Genomic DNA, 17,914 nt, shown 5'->3' with positions numbered 1-17,914 from the left:
ATCTTACACATAGAACAAAGAGCTAGTTATAAAAATCTTACACATAGAACAAGGAGCTAGTTATAAAAATCGTATAGATAGAACAAGGAGCTAGTTATAAAAATTGTTGGATGCGCTTTAAATCAATTCTAAACGGGTCATGTGTTGATGGGATACAGCTTTTGACGCCAAAAGTTTATTCTTTATTTGCATTTTACCTAACCCTTTTCCGCAATATTGACATAATTCTCCTAACCTGCTTCATTAATTATCCTAACCTGCTGCGTAATTTCCCCTAACCCTGCTATGAAAAGTACAATTTAGACAAAATCTGTATCCCTTCTAGGCAACATCTACTCACCCAGGTCCCATAGAAACGACTACAAAAATGCTTGGAAATGCTAGATGTATGGCAGTAAAATGAGGAACTGCCTCGTGCAGTACAGAACATAATTTTGTACAAAGCATAGTTTATACAAACCTGGGTGCATCTTAATATGTTAGTAAAGTGGCTTCATCTCCTTGTCTCCTTCACTTCACTTGCACAGATCTGAAAACACAAGAAAGGTGAAACCGCAATATGGTGGATACTGGGATTTTGGTTTCAACTGTTCAGTTATTTCAAATCAGTGTAGATTATTAAAGCAGAAGTGGAAAGGAAGTCAGAATTGAGATCCAACCCTGGATAAATAATCTGTGAAGCTAGTCAATAGAGGGTGCAAGTTATAACATATAATAGGTTACTATAAGAGAGTTGAGTTTCCCAACCCTCCTAATAAATGTTTTTAAAAAATGACAAAAGAATGTGATAGAGTTTGCCCGCCGATGTTTCCAAGGTTGGACTTTGCTATGTTTCAGGGGTTTCAATGTTTATAAAATAATTCAACATTATATGGCTTATACATTTTATAATTTCTAAATGTACATGAAATAAATATTTGTAATAATGGCATATTAATAATCAATCACCAGGTTCTGTCTGTGTGAAAATGTCCCTTTTGTAGGGGCCCTTCAACAGTATATGCAATGGACCCCCAAATTTCTAAATCCACCCCTGTATGTTTCCTACCAAATCTATCCAGTTCTGGTTCTAATGACTGTCCAGAGATTAGGACAACCAATTGAGATTATGGGACTTTCTTCAAAATCTGGTCAGGTGAGATGTCAATCTTTCCAAATAAATGGTATGATCAATAGTATATAGTATAGTATATTACTCTTGGTTAATAAACATAGCTGTCAGTCTTAGTCAATTTATTACAGATTTAGAGAGAGAGAGAGAGAGAGAGAGAGAGAGAGAGATAGATTTAGAGAGGGGGGCATGAGATGAGAGGGGTGTGAAGAGAAAAAGAGGGGGAGAGAGTATAACATTTACTGTCCAGTCATCAGACCAGTGATAATTAAAGGTAGTGAAGAAGGAAGGGTGTGCTTGAAATTATTCTAATGGTGTATTCTAGAAGCACAAATTAAACTGAAGTCCACACAAGGCTAAACAGTACATTGAAATTGGTCACAGATACTTTAAAAAATAGGTAGGGGCATGGATCATAAAACCAGTCAGTATGGTGTGACCACCATTTGACTCATGCAGTGCAACACATCTCCTTTGCATAGAGTTGATCAGGCTGTTGATTGTGGCCTGTGGAATGTTGTCCCACTCCTCTTCAATGGCTGTTGCTGGATATTGGCGGGAACTGGAACACACTGTCACACATGTTGATCCAGAGCATCCCTAACATGCTCAATGGGTCACATGTCTGGTGAGTATGCAGGCCATGGAAGAAATGGGAAATGTTCAGCTTCCAGGAATTGTGTACAGATCCTTGCGACATGGGGCTGTGCATTATCATGCTGAAACATGAGGTGATGGCGAATGAATGGCATGACAATGGGCCTCAGGATCTCGTCGCGGTATCTCTGCATTAAAATTAACATTGATAAAATGCAATTGTTTTCGTTGTCCGTAACTTATGCCTGCCCATACCATAACCCCACCACTACCATGGGGCACGCTGTTCACAACGTTAACATCAGCAAACTTGCCCAGATGACATCATCTGCCCGGTACAGTTGAAACATCCATGAAGAGCACACATCTCTAGCGTGCCAATGGCCATCGAAGGAGAGCATTTGCCCACTGAAGTCGGTTACGATGCCGAACCTGTTATGGCTGTCGTCGTAATGAGACCAAGGTGCAGTGTGGTAGGGGTACATTTTGAAGTTATTAAATGAACAACCCAACAAAACAAGAAAGATAAACGATGTGTAAAGTAATGTAGCGCTAAACCAGCAGCTAACAAAAACAAGATCCCACAACAGAAAGTAGGCAAAAGGGCTGCCTAAGTATGATCCCCAATCAGAGACAACAATAGACAGCTGCCTCTGATTGGGAACCATACTCGGACAAAAACAAAGAAATAGACAACATAGAATGCCCACCCCAAATCACACCCTGACCTAACCAAATAGAGAAATAAAACGGCTCTCTAAGGTCAGGGCGTGACAGAACCTCAGTCAGGTCAAGACCCTGGTGAGGTAAATGAGTATGCAGATGAGCTGCCCCGAGACGGTTTCTGACAGTTTGTGCAGAAATTCTTTGGTTGTGCAAACCTACCGTTTCATCAGCTGTCCAGGTGGCTGGTCTCGGAATATCCCACAGATTAAGAAGCTAGATGTGGAGGTCCTGGGCTAGCGTGGTTAGAAATGGTCTGCGGTTGGTCATGCTGTTTGTGCATATGGAACATTTCTGGGATATTTTATTTCAGCTCATGAAACATGGGACCAACACTTTACATGTTGTGTTTATATTTTTATTCAGTAGAGATTTATAGGTTTTGATGACTGTGGCACGTTTAGGAGCATGGAGAGGCCAGAGATAGATAGACTAGTAAATTGGGCTAAGGAACAGAAGGTGGGTATTGGAGAAAGGCCATCAGTATTTGTTCTGCAAGCAGTATAGCGAATGAAGATGCGGCATGAGCGTGGTGAACTGATAGACGTGGTTATGGACAGCGAGGAAGAAGGAGAAGAGCCGAGTGCAGAGGGAAGATGTGTGTTGAGGAAAAATGGCGCCAAGTACAAACCATATTCTGCTGTCTCTATTGTGATACTGGCCGTTTGGTGCGACTTAGACCCGGTGGCGAGTGTGGTGAAACTGAGAAGACACTGCCCTTTCGAGTTTTGAAGCAGAGTCTTTACCTGATATATTCCTGTTAGGATATGTCAGTTATCCAGTGAGAGCTTTGGTGCTGAACCCACTAAGGCGTTTCAGATGCCAAGCTGAGGGTCATGTTACAGCAGTGTGTAGGAGGGAGATTCTGAGATGTGAGAAGTATGCAGGAGTGCATGGGACAAATGTGTAGTATCGGTGGAAAAAACGGTCAATTGTGGAGGTGACCATGTTGCTGGGGATCAGAAGTGACCAGTGCGAAGGAGACAGGTTTAGGTTGTCAGGGTCAGAGTAGAACAGATGTTGTATGCTGAGGCAGTGGAGAGAGTAGAGGATGATGGGTCAAGGGTGAGTAGTAGGCCTTAAGCCAATACAGAGTGATAGAATTTGTGCTTCAGTAACGTTGGCTTCTTAGCATTCATTGCCATGGTTATCAACTGTACCGCAGAAATGGAACGCAAATCACAAAAAATAGATGTTGTGGTGGCAGCTGCAGCGATGTACTTGGGTGCACAAGGTTTTACGGCAGAAGAGTTGCAAGGTGTGTTGAACTAGAGAGTGCCATCCTCTCATGCTGTTGGCCTGGTGTAGGATCAGTAAGGGTCAAAGTAGTGGAATAGGGTGGGGATTTTTATTTTAATGAAATAGTGGTATGTAGGTGTAGGGTTAGTTGGTGGTGCAATTTTTCATTTTCACCCTTTTTATGTGTTCACAAAATGCAACGTGATTGAACACACACTTCCGCACAGTAGGTGGCGGCATGCACAAACAAAATGTGAAAACGCCATGATACCGAAGAAGAAACTGAATTCACTTCCGCTGCTGCCAGCTGAGGGATATCAACCGGTAGACAATACTCTATTTATAGAACAAATATCATTTAAGAGATCGTGGGAAAAAAAATTAATACAATTTTCGAGAATAACTCCATCTAAAATCTCCTGTTTTGTGGTCCGTAAAGGTACTGAGAAGGCTAGTTTATCTAACGTTAAATAGGTGAGTTAGCTGGCTTGCTAACTGCTCTCAACGAAAGAGATGGGGACAAGAGCTAGTCGTTTACAAGAGGACCCAGTGCCTTCGACTTTCGGGAAAGATGGCATCACTCGGGATTCCTATCGACGACCCCGGTGCAATAGGCCCACCAGTATTATGGTAGACTTTTTGGGGAGTTTTGACGATTCAGAGACCAACCGTAGCCGATCAGAGGAGGGCAGCGATTCGGACATGGGGCAACAGGCGAGCACCGGTGGAAGCCCCGTCGACCACAAGAGCCACCCGTCCATCAGCCCATCATCACCAGCAGAAGACAACAGCGAATGCAAACGAGAGGAAGACTGCAATAGCAGTCCTGCGGATGCTGTAAACGGGGAACATCTGCCTGGAGAGGAGACAGGCCAAGTGCCTCACCGCACTTTCTCTGAACGTTTACCCGGTAATCGACACTCGTCTGGGCGCAACGTCAGCGCAAGATCCGCACGGATGAGAGGCATCCATCAGCGCCCAGTGTCGGAGGCTTGGATTGGCCTCTACCGTGTCAACAACCGACATGGCAGTAAGTTTATACGAGACCACCCATGTTGTGTTTTTGTGTGTGTATTGTTTAAGTTGCTGTTCCTATTTTCTCTCGCAGATTTGACAACCATACATTATCACACACACAGTGTGAACAAAAACACAGTGAAATGCCCCATTGGTATAGAACTTTGCCAGCTTGTGGTCCAAAAAACTTGAAATTAGTTATATCTGGTTCGTCCAGCCATTCTTGTAGGGGAAATAAATGGGGGTTGGGGATTTTGGGTCTGGTGTACTGTTCAGTTTATATATGTTACCCCTTGGCAGCATTATCAGAAAGCACAGCATTGATTTTCACTGCTACGCAGACGTTATAAAACTTTACATTCCTGTGTCACCAGATGATTTTAGCTTCATAAATAAATTAGACTGTATTAGTGATTTAAATACCTGGGTGGCTCACAACTTCCTCCAGCCAAATCAAGACAAGACTGAGGTACTTATTGTTGGAGCCAAAGCACCGAGAGAGAATCTAGCCGCACATTTTAATTCACAGGCAATAAAGATACAACACCAGGTAAAAACCCTAGGTGTTATTTTAGATTCTGAACTAAATTCTGAATCACACGTTAGGATTGTGACCAAAATAGCTTTTTACGCCTTATTATGCCTCCAGCCTCTGGAATAACCTGCGGTCAGGGTGGCTGAAACTGTGGACATATTTAAAAGAGCTCTTAAAACACATATTTTTTAGCTTGGATTTTCCTGAATGTGCTTTTTAGTTGTTCAGTTTGTGTCATTTAGTTTTTTATGTTGTGTAGTATATATTTCAGCTTTTATTTTAATTGTTTTGTTATATATTTTTTTCCTGTAAAACACATTGCGTTGCATTCTATGTCTGAAATGTGCTGTATAAATAAAGCTGGATTTGATTAGATAAACACCTAAAATAAGGTGTGAGGTTAACACAGGCTAGGAGGTCTTATACATTTTGTTCTATGAGATAATATCAGTCAGTTAACATGACCATTATGAAGCCTTTATGTGCTTGTTTTGATTACATAAATGCTTAAAAATTCACAAAAAGTGCCGTTAGCTGATTGAACAAAATATCATAGAACAAAATGTATAAGATCTCCTAGCCTGTATTTAACTTTCTTTCTGTGTTTATCCAAAAACCCTCAAACCCCCATTTAATTTCCCTATATGCTTTGGCCAAAGAGCCAAAGAGCCATGATGAAGTTAGTGGCAACAAAAATACTCCATTCTCTATTAGGCTAGGGCTCAACAATCAGTTTTACGGTGACACAAATTGTCCAGGCTTACTACTGAACCTGCATTCTTGGAGGTATGATCTTCTCTCGTGCTTACAAGCTACTTGACTTATTACAGCAGAACCCATTGTTTTAAGTTGTAACAATCAGGCTGCTGTTAATAGATTAGCTAGCTAATACAGTAGTACTACAAACTGACTGCTTTGACAATTTCAGAATGTAGCACACCCATGAATTCATTCGAGATTCATCAATGAGCTCTCTAACAATAGCCCATGCATCACTCTCAACAAAATCCATTTACTTACGGTAGCTAGGGACGTTTCCAATATGACCCGTCCCAGACTGAGAGAGATTCTCAGTGTAGACCTATGTTATATTATTCATTAGACAGATGGACAGATGTGGTTGTATATGAGTGAGACCCCTGCCCAAACACAACGTTGGATTTATTTTCCCACGCGCCATAACACACAAACACAGCTCAGAGCAAGTCTAGGAAATGGGTCAAAGTCCTCACTTGGGCATGGCTGACAGGAGGGCCAGAGAGGAATGTAGGCCAACTGGGAACGCTCTCCCCCACGTCGTCCCATCCCCGAGGCTGGACTCCTCTTCTTATGCGTGATTGCCTGGTCTGTTAGAATGATGATGACTAGAAAACTAATCACGGGTCAGTTGACCTTAATCATTCGTCATGACACGCTGATCACGCAAATGTCAACATCTACTGAAGACCAATGGCATGCATGATGGACAAGTTGATTTCATTAGTTGACTAGTTGATTTGATCAACTCCCCTCTTTTGTTTTTCTAATGTGTTGTTGTTAAACATGAGCATGTTGTCGTCTCCTCCCCAGATATCCGCTGTCCGTTCTGCTCCAAGCCTTTCCCGGGTGGCAGAATTGAGGATCACCTGTTGAGCTGTCTCACATCTCCCCCTCTCCCTTACAACAGTAAGTATCTCTCTTCAGCAAATATATAGTGAGTAATAAAAGAAGGGGGATACCTAGTCAGTACAACTGAATGCATTCAACTGGAATGTGTCTTACGCATTGAACCCAACCCCCCCAGAATCGGAGAGTTGCGGGGGGCTGCCTTAATCGAAGTCCAAGTCATCTGCACCCGAGGAAAAGTTGTTGTTGGGGGTAACTGCCATGCAGAACAGCAGATATTTCCACCTTGCCAGCTCAGGGATTAAACCAGCGACCTTTCAGTCACTGACCCAACTCTCTTAACCGCTAAGCTACCCTAATATGTTTGGAACATCAAATAAAATCGCAGTATCGACTCGCAATACATATAGAAACGGGAGAATTGCAATACATATCGTATCAGCTAGGGTTAAATATTTTCCAGGTTTTTTACAAATGTTCCATCACGAGAATAAATCACTTTTCACCCGGATAGCCCAGTATTTCCCGCCAAAGCCGTAAGTGTCATTCAAAGAAGCATATAAATGTCTGGATTTGATTAGAGATTTGATCAGCATGAACATTCAAACCTGATGCTAGCTGAGCCTGATGAGACATATATTAAATACATTTTACGAGCCATACATTTATGACATTTAATGAGCCCAAGCCCAAAAAAGCCCAAATGATTGGGCCGTTATGCAATACATATATGATATAGGCTACTGCACATTACGCACGACATTAAAACATAAAAGCCCATAGATGTAGCTAGCTATATGTGCTCTTGGGTAAATAAATTAAACTAACTCCTGTAGGCTCATCTTTTTGAGTGTGAACTGTATTACTATACTGTATTATATGGAGTGGAATTGCGCACATTGTTCAAACCATGATAAAGCAGAAGAGAACATGCGATTCTGGTGCAGCACATGCAGCCTACAAAGTATAGGTTGGCGAATTTGATTTTAATTTTGAAATATAATAGGGCCTATTTGTATAATTAGTAGGCTGACGCATTTATACCTTTTATAATATTTAGACCTAATGCTATTAGCCTACCGTTTTCTCTATTGTTGCTTCATTCTTTCCTCGCGTTCAACAGTTAAATTAAATACGTTTTGTTGTCCTTATCGTAATCATTCTAAAGACATCCTTGAATAATGTAGGACTACAATTAGATGCAGAAGGCTTTCACTTCTCTTCATGAAGACTGAATGGTTATGAGTCTGAATAAATAACTGCTATAGCTTACCACCATCTCGTGTTCTGCAGTATTTAACATTCAGCAAAAAAATAGTTTGCGTCTCTCTTCAAATTGTCTATTGGTATAAGAAATGCTAAAAATAATTATGTCCAGCAAGCTATTCTGGTCTAGTTTTTCCTGCCTGGGACTCCAAGAGCTACGGAGTGTTTTTTAAGGAGAGAGGGTAGTGGAGCACAGGTGCTTGTGTTTTGCTCAAGAGACAGAGGCTATATGTAAGAAGCATATTTTGCATAACCCATCATTAATTTGCTAAATATAAGCTAAAACTGCATTGAATATATTGCCTGAAAGAGATAGGCTAGGACATGTATATCAATCTAGAACAGAATTATGTATTTTGGAAGCAATTTGAATGGAGTTGATGTAGAGAGAGAGAAAGAAAGACTGTGAGAGTACTCCCGCGTGCACTTATTTAAAGCAACGATATTCGAGTGATAGGCTGTTTTAAAACTCTGCAGCTGCAAAAAAAATATTATCTTACAGTTAAAAACAAGGTGACCCCCGAAATTCAGATGGAGATGTGTAAATTAGACACGCATTCGGTCTTTATATTACTGCAGATATTGATGCAATTTTTTTTCATGAGATGATACTGTAGGTCTACATGCATTGTGAACTGCGCTCCATACTGAGATGGGCTGTATGTCCCCACCCTGAGTGTTGATTCAACATGCAGAGGCCGTAGAGAAACCAGATTTAGATATTGCATATCATTTAACAGTTCCATTTCGTGCCATGGTGTTCATATAAATTATTCATTATAATTTACTGGTTTTGGACGGTAAATCCCGGTAACCGGGTTCCTGCCATTCAACCCTAGTATCGGCAACTAAGTATCGTGATAATATTGTATCGTGAGGTCCCTGGCAATTCCCAGCCCTACTGTCTTTACATTCACCCAGAGAAAGGGTTGACATTGCATGCTAAATGTAATACTCACGTTGGGTCATGAGTGGTGTTATTATGGTGTTATTACAGTCTATTACACAAACTGTGGTCTCAGCGGATGTGCTTTGTCTAACTGTCATTTCTGTGATGTGTGTGGTGGTCTCAGTGGACGTGCTGAGTAAGGACAGCGGTGAGTGCTCCATCTGTCTGGACGAGCTGCAGCAGGGAGAGACCATCGCCCGGCTGGCCTGCCTTTGTGTCTACCACAAGAGGTAATTACACTGAGGATTTAATACACACAATATATCTGTCTCAAATGGAACCCTAGTCCCTATATAGTGCACTTATTTTGAGCAGGGCCTCGAAAGTATTTCACTATATAGGGAATAGTGTGTCATTTTGGGATGCAGGCATACACTTTGCCCAGTAGGGAAAGGGGTGACATTTCTCACACACAAGAGCACAGATCTGATAATTCATTGATACTTTTCTATTCTATCTACCAGGAAGCAATTATGCAACTGTGATGCATGGGAAGCATCACATGCATGGGAAGCATGTGATACAATCATGAGTTGTATTCTTTTGAAATCTCATTTAGGACTGTAGCAGTTATGACAATTTGTGAGCTGGTAACTGTCATGCAAATCACCGCCGGTCTCATAATTGACGGTTAATTAACAAACACTTTAAAGCATCTATGGGCTTACACGCATTAAGCCACTGATGCAGACCCTTGGAACATCTACATTTTTAAAAAGTTTAATAATTCCATTTAATACACACCATCAAATTAAATCCATGATTTATTTTAGGCAGGTCTTAAGAACCTATGAAGAAAATGTATTTCAGAAGAACATGATTACTGATCTGGCATTTCATTTAGAAGACATGATTTTCTTATAATTCCCATGCCATTATTTCATATTATATTATTTTTATAGTAAGAAGAATACAATTTAAAATAATACAATTGAACATAGCTGCATGAAATAGAAAGGATATTTTCTGCAATCAATTGCAGTGTGATACTTTTTAACATGTCCTATATGCTTAATATAGAGTTATTTGGCAACTTTAGTTGTAATCCAAACCTTAGAATGTTTTTGAAAAATCAAACATATATGGGCTGCATGATGCGAATTTTGATGATGTGAAAAAGTCGCAAAAAAATGCATGCACTATTTTATTACACACATCAAAAAGCTGAGGAGCTGGCTCTCAGCTGCGTGACAGGTGATATTCAAATTCAATCATGAAGTGGTTGAATTGATTTTCAATTGTATTTGCATTGATGTCAGAGTGATTACAGGGACAATGGAGTGCTGAGTACCAGGCCATTTGTGACTTGAGGGCCATTAACAAGTTTGGTTGGCTACTAACGACCATCAGCATCATTATTTACAGAGAACAGTTTTGGAGTAGCCTAGTTATTGTTACTCAGCGGTCACTTGGAATTTGACTGCGGTCATGAACGGTCACTTGGAATTTGACTGTGGTCATGACTCGTGAATTGGCAATAGAATGGCCTTACTGAGGAACTCAGTGACTTTCAACGTGGCACCGTCATAGGATGCCACCTTTCCAACAAGTCAGTTCGTCAAATTTCTTCCCTGCTAGAGCTGCTCCAGTTAAATTTAAGTGCTGTTATTGTGAAGTGGAAACATCTAGGAGCAACAAAGGCACAGCTGTGAACAGGGCCGACAAATGCCGAAGCGCATAGTGCGTAAAAATCGTCTGTCCTCGGTTGCAACACTCACTACCGAGTTCCGAACTGCCTCTGAAAGCAACGTCAGCACAATAACTGTTTGTCGGGAACTTCATGAAATTGGTTTACATGTCTGAGCAGCTGCACACAAGCCTAAGATCACCACGCACAATGCCAATCTTCGCCTGGAGAGGTGTAATGTTCGCCACCATTGGACTCTGGAGCAGTGGAAACGCGTTCTCTGGTGTGATGAATCACGCTTCACCATCTAGCAGTCTGAAGGATGAATCTGGGTTTGGCAGATTCCAGGAGAACACTTCCTGCCCCAGATTTTTGACGAGCAGGTGTCCGTCCATATGTTCTTTAAAAGTAATTTCCTCACCATCTTAAATAAGCATGCCCCTTTCAAAAAATGTTGAACTAAGAACAGATATAGCCCTTGGTTCACTCCAGACCTGACTGCCCTCGACCAGCACAGAAACATCCTTTGGCGTACTGCACAAGCATTGAATAGTCCCCGCGATATGCAACTTTTTAGAGAAGTCAGGAACCAATACACATAGTCTGTTAGGAAAGCAAAGGCTAGCTTTTTCAAACAGAAATTTACATCCTGCAGCTCTAACTCCCAAAAGATCTGGGACAGTGTAAAGTCCATGGAGAATAAGAGCACCTCCTCCTAGCTACCCACTGCACTGAGGCTAGGAAACACTGTCACCACCGATAAATCCACGATAGTCAAGAATATCAATAAGAATTTCTCTACGGCTGGCCAAGCTTTCCTCCTGGCTACCCCAACCCCGGCCAGCAGCTCCGCACCCACCCGCAGCTACTTACCCAAGCCTCCCCAGCTTCTCCTTTACCCAAATCCAGATAGCAGATGTTCTGAAAGAGCTGCAAAACCTGGACTTGTACAAATCAGCTGGGCTAGACAATCTGGACCCTCTCTTTCTAAAATTATCCGCCGCCATTGTTGCAACCCCTATTACTAGTCTTTTCAACCTCCCTTTTATATCGTCTGAGATTCCTAAAGATTGGAAAGCTCCCGCGGTCATCCCCCTCTTCAAAGGGGGTGACACTCTAGACCCAAACGGTTACAGACCTATATCCATCCTGCCCTGCTTTTCCAAAGGCTTTGAAAGCCAAGTTAACAAACAGATCATTGACCATTTTGAATCCCACCTTACCTTCTCCGCTGTGCAATCCGGTTTCTGAGCTGGTCACGGGTGCACCTCAGCCACGCTGACGGTACTAAACGATATCATAACCGCCATCGATAAGAGACGGTACTGTGCAGCCGTCTTCATCGACCTGGCCAAGGCTTTCGACTCTGTCAATCACCATATTCTTATTGGCAGACTCAACAGCCCTGGTTTCTCAAATGACTGCCTCGCCTGGTTCACCAACTACTTCTCGGATAGAGTTCCGCGTGTCAAATCGGAGGGCCTGTTGTCCGGACCTCTGGCAGCCTTTATGGGGGTACCACGGGGTTCAATTCTCGGGCCGACTCTTTTCTCTGTATATATCAATGATGTCGCTCTTTTGCTACGGGTGATTCCTTGATCCACCTCTACGCAGATGACACCATTCTGTGTACATCTGGCCCTTTTTTGTACACTGTGTTAACAAACCTCCAAACGAGCTTCAACGCCTTACAACACTCCTTCCGTGGTCTCCAACTGCTCTTAAACGCTAGTTAAACTAAATGCATGTTCTTCAACCGATCGCTGCCCGCACCCGCCTGCCCGATTAACATCACTACTCTGGACGGTTCTGACTTAGAATATGTGGACAACTACAAATACCTAGGTGTCAGGCTAGACTGTAAACTCTCCTTCCAGACTCATATTAAGCATCTTCAATCCAAAATTAAATCTAGAATCAGCTTCCTATTTCGCAACAAAGACTCCTTCACTCACGATGCCAAACATCCCTCGTAAAACTGACAATCTTACCGATCCCTGACTTCGTCGATGTCATTTACAAAATAGCCTCCAACACTCTACTCTTGGATGCAGTCTATCACAGTGCCATCTGTTTTGACACCAAAGCCCCATATACCACCCACCACTGGGACCTGTATGCTCTCGTCGGCCGGCCCTCGCTACATATTCGTTGTCAGACCCACTGGCTCCAGGTCATCTAAGTCTTTGCTAGGTAAAGGTCCGCCTTTTCTCAGCTCACTGGTCACCATAACAACACCCAGCCGTAGCACGCGCTCCAGCAGGTATATCACAATGGTCATCCCCAAAGCCAACACCTACTTTGGCCGCCTTTCCTTCCAGTTCTCTGCTGCCAATGACTGGAACAAATTGCAAAAATCGCTGAAGTTGGAGACATATATCTCCCTCACTAACTTTAAGCATCAGCTATCTGAGCAGCTCACCGATCGCTGCAGCTGTAAACAGCCCATCTGTAAATAGCCCATCCAACTATCTACCTCATCTCCATATTGTTTTTAATGACTTTTTTGCTCTTTTGCACACCAGTATTTCTACTTGTACATCATCATCTGCACATCTATCACTCCAGTGTTAATTTGCTAAATTGTAATTACTTCGCTACTATGGCCTATTTATTGCCTAGGCCTTACCTCCTTACTCCCATTTGCACACTGTATATAGATTTTTCTATTGTTGTTGACTGTACTTTTGTTTATCCCATGTGTAAATCTGTGTTGGTGTTTTTTGTCGCACTGCTTTGCTTTATCTTGGCCAGGTCGCAGTTGTAAATGAGAACTTGTTCTCAACTGGCCTACTTGGTTAAATAAAGTTGATATAGAAAATAAACACTAAATGACCAAAAGTATATCACTAAAAGCTCCACTGAAGAACTCTTGTGCTAGCAGCAAACAATGAGCATCTAATAACCTCATTCATTTTTTCCCTGAAAGACCTAACCTTATTGTAAGTCATTCACCTCTTTAAGACCAGGAAGTCTCTTGAGGTGTGAACCTCTAGGCGTGTAACCACAACTAGGCCTGTGACAAATGGGGAAAGATTTCTTTATGTTTAAAATACAATTTTTTTCTTTGTTAAAAAGATATGAAAAAATGTATGAAATTGCATGCGAATTCAAAAGGCACAATATTGTCCTGCATATGACCTCTGGGGGGCAATGCAGCTCCTTTTACTGCAGTCATGGCTACTTCATCCCTGATCACTCTTCCTTCGTGTGAAGCTGTCTTATGTCTGTTGTTGGGGGCCTGAGCTCCTGCCCGCTACAGTTTGGGTCTCATGGTGCGTCTCATTCAGATGGTTAAGCATTGCACCTGGACTACAATTCTTATAAGTTTGTATTTCACCACCTTCGCATTTAACTTCTGAAAGTATTGCCATACAGGACTTCGCTGCTATCGCGTGCCTTTCTCTGCTATTTTTCCAACTGTTGACGACGATGACGTAGTGCTGGATAGTCAACTCCAAAATAATAGATTCCTCTACTCCTTGCATGTCGACTCCCGGTGTCAACTCCCATTTCTGAGTGTCACGATTCAATTCCACACACAATTGACTCCTAAGATTTTGTATTTTTGGAACAGAGGAGACTGATTAGTTCCTGTACTTTCGAGAACACAAACACTTCCATATTTCATAGCGAGTTAGCGAAGGAACGGATAGAGAGGGGAGGGGCACGGTTATAGGCAGGTCGGCTACCAGACAGACTATCCAAACCGTTCACTCGGCCTATCTATCGGTAATCAAAAGCTGTATCTCGCAATTTCTTGGCTTGCACATGTCTTGCAACTTCTGTAAAGCAAGGCCCTATTATCAATGAATAGGCTAGGACCATATTGTTTTATTTGATTTTAGTTTGTTCTTTTTACCCCTTTTTCTACCCAATTTTGTGATATCCAATTGGTAGTTAGTCTTGCCCCATCGCTGCAACTCCCTTATGGACTCGGGAGAGGTGAAGGTCGAGAGCCGTGCGTCCTCCGAAAACAGGACCCTGCCAAGCCGCGTTGCTTCTTGACGCACTGCTCGCTTAACCCGAAAGCCAGCCGCACCAATGTGTCAGAGGAAACACCGTCCAGCTGGCGACCGAAGTCAGCTTGCAGGAGCCCAGCCCGCCACAAGGAGTCGCTAGAGCGCGATGGGACAAGGAAATCCCGGTTGGCCAAACCCTCTCCTATCCCGGAAGATGCTGGGCCAATTGTATGCCGCCTCATGGGTCTCCCGGTCACAGCCGGCTGTGACACAGCCTGAGATCGAACCCAGGTCTGCAGTGATGCCTCAAGCACTACGATGCAGTGCCTTAAATTGTTGCGCCAGGCTATGTTATTCTACACACAAAAAAACTCAAACTGAACACCCATTCGCATCATTAACAAAGAGAACAAGCAGGCGAGCCAGCGTGAGGAAGAGAGAGGAGGGCCAGGCAGAAAGAACTCCATATGTCTTGGTAATCTGTATCTCACATTCACCAAAGTAGCCTAAAGTTTGCCTCTTCAGCCCTGGTTTTATAAATATTATTCAACTTTCCCTAGGCCTTAGGGATTTTTAAACGCCAATGATCCCAATGTTCTTTAAACGTTCACACCCCTAACCACAACAAGTGTTTCTAATCAGGCTGTCTCACAGTGAGTCAGCTGCACCATGGTCATAGTTAAGTCCCACCCCGGGACCACAGATGGAAGTTAGTTATGTATCTAAAACTCTGTTGTAATAGACATATTATGCATGGTCCCTGACAAATAAGTGAATATGTGATAATCAAAAGGGAAAATAGACATTTGTTTCTCTGTCCAGCTGTATTGACTCCTGGGCGAAGGTGAAGACCTGCTGTCCTGAACACCCTTTTGATTGACTCATGGGTCACATGTCCTGCTCAGTGACACACCTGACTCAGGTATGTACATGTTCATAACCACATTTGTTCCATCCTCATGATGTCACATTACCCAACTGGGTAGAAGTTAGTGTGGACATGATTATGTACTTGAATATGAAGAGATTTTTATATGAAGGATTACACAATCCAAATGTTTCTGACGTACTTTAGATTTTTACCCCACAGGAGACTGCAATGTATCTACAATTGCAGAAAATATACTACGACAATGATTAATACCAGAGGCAAGCCTCCTAATAACAACACAACCCCACAAGGATGCGACCAACAACCACTTTACCATCTTGGACCTGGTTTAGTCCATTTGAACTCAACGCAGACCACTATAATCACCCCTGGAATAGATGGCACCTTTCCTCTGTCAATGTAGCCGAAACTATAGCCAAAACTGCTGGAGGGGATATATTATCATACCAGGTTGGCAGTACCCTGAAAGACCTTTGGAACTCAAGGAAAGGAAAATGTGTTTCTGTGCTCCCTGCATTCTTCTTACCCTAATGTGGACTATCCATATGAAAAGGTAATGTTATCTTTCCTGATGCTGCAAAACAATATTGTGCAGAGATTCACGTTACAGTGGATAAATGTTTCTGTTCAAAAAACAACAGCCCAGCTCCGGAAAAAAATAAATGAGTTGATTATGCGTAAATATTGCAATGTATTGTTTGTAAAAGCCATATGTTGGAACGCAGGGCTTTATTTTGTGGGTGGGGTTGTTATAGTGATTGTAGGTGTTTTTCTGTTGTCACCATGACACATTTCAGGAGAAGGATGGTGGGTGTGAGTTGATTGATAGTTTGGTCAGTTTAGGTCAGTTTGTTTGGTTGGTGCTGACACCACTGTATTAGGTCCTTTACTGCAGCGGTAGCAGGTTGTTGATAGTTCCATACGGTTGTTTGTTTGTGTGTGTGTACACCGCCTGACTGGACCGCAGAAGTGAACTGCAGTCCTCTCACTGGCTGTATACATGAGAGGTGTGTGTGCTTAATGCCCTGGGTGAAAGCGATACTTTTAGGAACAAAGTATCACAATGATTAAAACTATCTGTGTGATTAAAACATTCTGCTACTTTGACATGCCCTCCCTCTGTGAGACCCACCTCGCCTGTTGTGATGAAGGCATGTGGTGGTGTTTGTGGGTCTTCATGTCCCCCTGCCTCTCTAGGGTGTTGTTCGGATTGTTGGACCAGGCCCTGTGTGCTAGTCTGGCTATCTGGCTCCCTGCATTCATGTCTGAATGGGAGGGATGATGTATTTAATGGCATGATTACTCCATAAGGCTGCCTTGCCTATTCCATGATTCCTGTCGCTGGAAGCAAAGAACAGCTGATGGGGTGATTCTTATATTACCCCACCCCCCTTTCCCCATAAGAGGATTTATAGACATTCTATTATTCCAGTTATTATTATTACTACTAAATGTGCTAAGCAGATACATTTGCCTGTGTTTTGGTTGCCTTTGCCTGGTGAGATTTGTCTGTCCAGGCTCCTCTGGTGTAGTGTACTCTGGGGATCAGTGGTGATGCTACAGTGATGCTACCAGCATGAGGATCAGCCCTGTTCAGCATTCCTATTGGATGATATCCCCGAGTTCTTGCCCCACATCTTGCATTCTGAAGTGAGGTGCTACGACCTTTCCTGACCCTAGATGGCAGCCCGGTGCATGTTACTCTTTCGTTCCCAAAAAATAAGAAAGAACTATTCCGCCAAAAGTATGTATGCATGTCTGTGTACATGAAACAGTGGTAGGGGATGTGTGTGAAAAAGAGAGAAATTGATCATTAGACATAAATGTTACAATATTTGTGGTGATGATGAATAATGATGTGTACTTCTGAGGGAGCGGAGGGAGGGGTTGTCAGTGAAAATATGGACAATCTGAAGCCCCAAATGTTCCTTTACTTTACTACTCTTCCCTTTTAGCTGTGTGGTGCAATACCTCCATTTTTACATATGTTATTACTCGGCAGCATAGCTTTTCTCCAAGGACGATAATTGATATATTCAATGATAATGTTTTTAAGGTCACCATGGTGATATCTGCATCCCAAGATATGGACAATCTGCCTTCTCTGGTATAACAGAACAATCCGTTTATTTATTAAAGTGTACATATGTATTGCAATTCAAAATGGCTTGGTCTTTGTCTGTTCATTATACTGTTTCTAAGCTCCAATCTTTTGTATGTCTCAAAGTTGTTTTTATATGTATTTTTTTACAATAAATATACTTGTGTGAGCCATGTTTTGTCATTGTCCTTGTTTGCATATGTGAGTACTGTAGTGTTCATAAGTGTTTTGTGGAATGTCTGCAATGGTCATTGCTAAAGAGGTAATGGTGTGACACTCATTTCTACAGT

The 17,914-nt window shown here is 42.3% G+C and overlaps 1 protein-coding gene across 1 annotated transcript; it reads left to right on the top strand.

The window, feature by feature from the left end:
* The first annotated feature begins 3,925 nt into the window (after positions 1-3,925).
* On the top strand, positions 3,926-17,797 carry zgc:66427 (mRING-CH-C4HC2H_ZNRF domain-containing protein). The gene is made up of 5 exons (XM_021613772.3): positions 3,926-4,700; positions 6,792-6,887; positions 9,167-9,272; positions 15,454-15,553; positions 15,722-17,797. Exons 1-4 carry the CDS (start codon positions 4,184-4,186, stop codon positions 15,509-15,511), a joined length of 777 nt encoding a protein of 258 aa, XP_021469447.1. The 5' UTR covers positions 3,926-4,183; the 3' UTR covers positions 15,512-15,553; positions 15,722-17,797.
* Positions 17,798-17,914: the final 117 nt, after the last annotated feature.

This window comes from Oncorhynchus mykiss, chromosome 8 (genome assembly GCF_057628025.1).
Source record: "Oncorhynchus mykiss isolate SJ-2025 chromosome 8, ASM5762802v1, whole genome shotgun sequence".
In the NCBI taxonomy this organism is placed as follows: Eukaryota; Metazoa; Chordata; class Actinopteri; order Salmoniformes; family Salmonidae; genus Oncorhynchus; species Oncorhynchus mykiss.
Note: the sequence above shows the minus strand (reverse complement) of the source record. Positions and strands in the feature narration are given on the sequence as shown.

What these genes read in the sequence shown, in the direction of transcription:
- zgc:66427 (XM_021613772.3), top strand. Translation starts at nt 4,184, where the DNA reads ATGGGGACAAGAGCTAGTCGTTTACAAGAGGACCCAGTGCCTTCGACT. An exon ending in TGTCAACAACCGACATGGCA is followed by an intron (nt 4,701 to 6,791) that starts GTAAGTTTATAC and finishes TCTCCTCCCCAG; the next exon opens with ATATCCGCTGTCCGTTCTGC. An exon ending in CTTTGTGTCTACCACAAGAG is followed by an intron (nt 9,273 to 15,453) that starts GTAATTACACTG and finishes TTCTCTGTCCAG; the next exon opens with CTGTATTGACTCCTGGGCGA.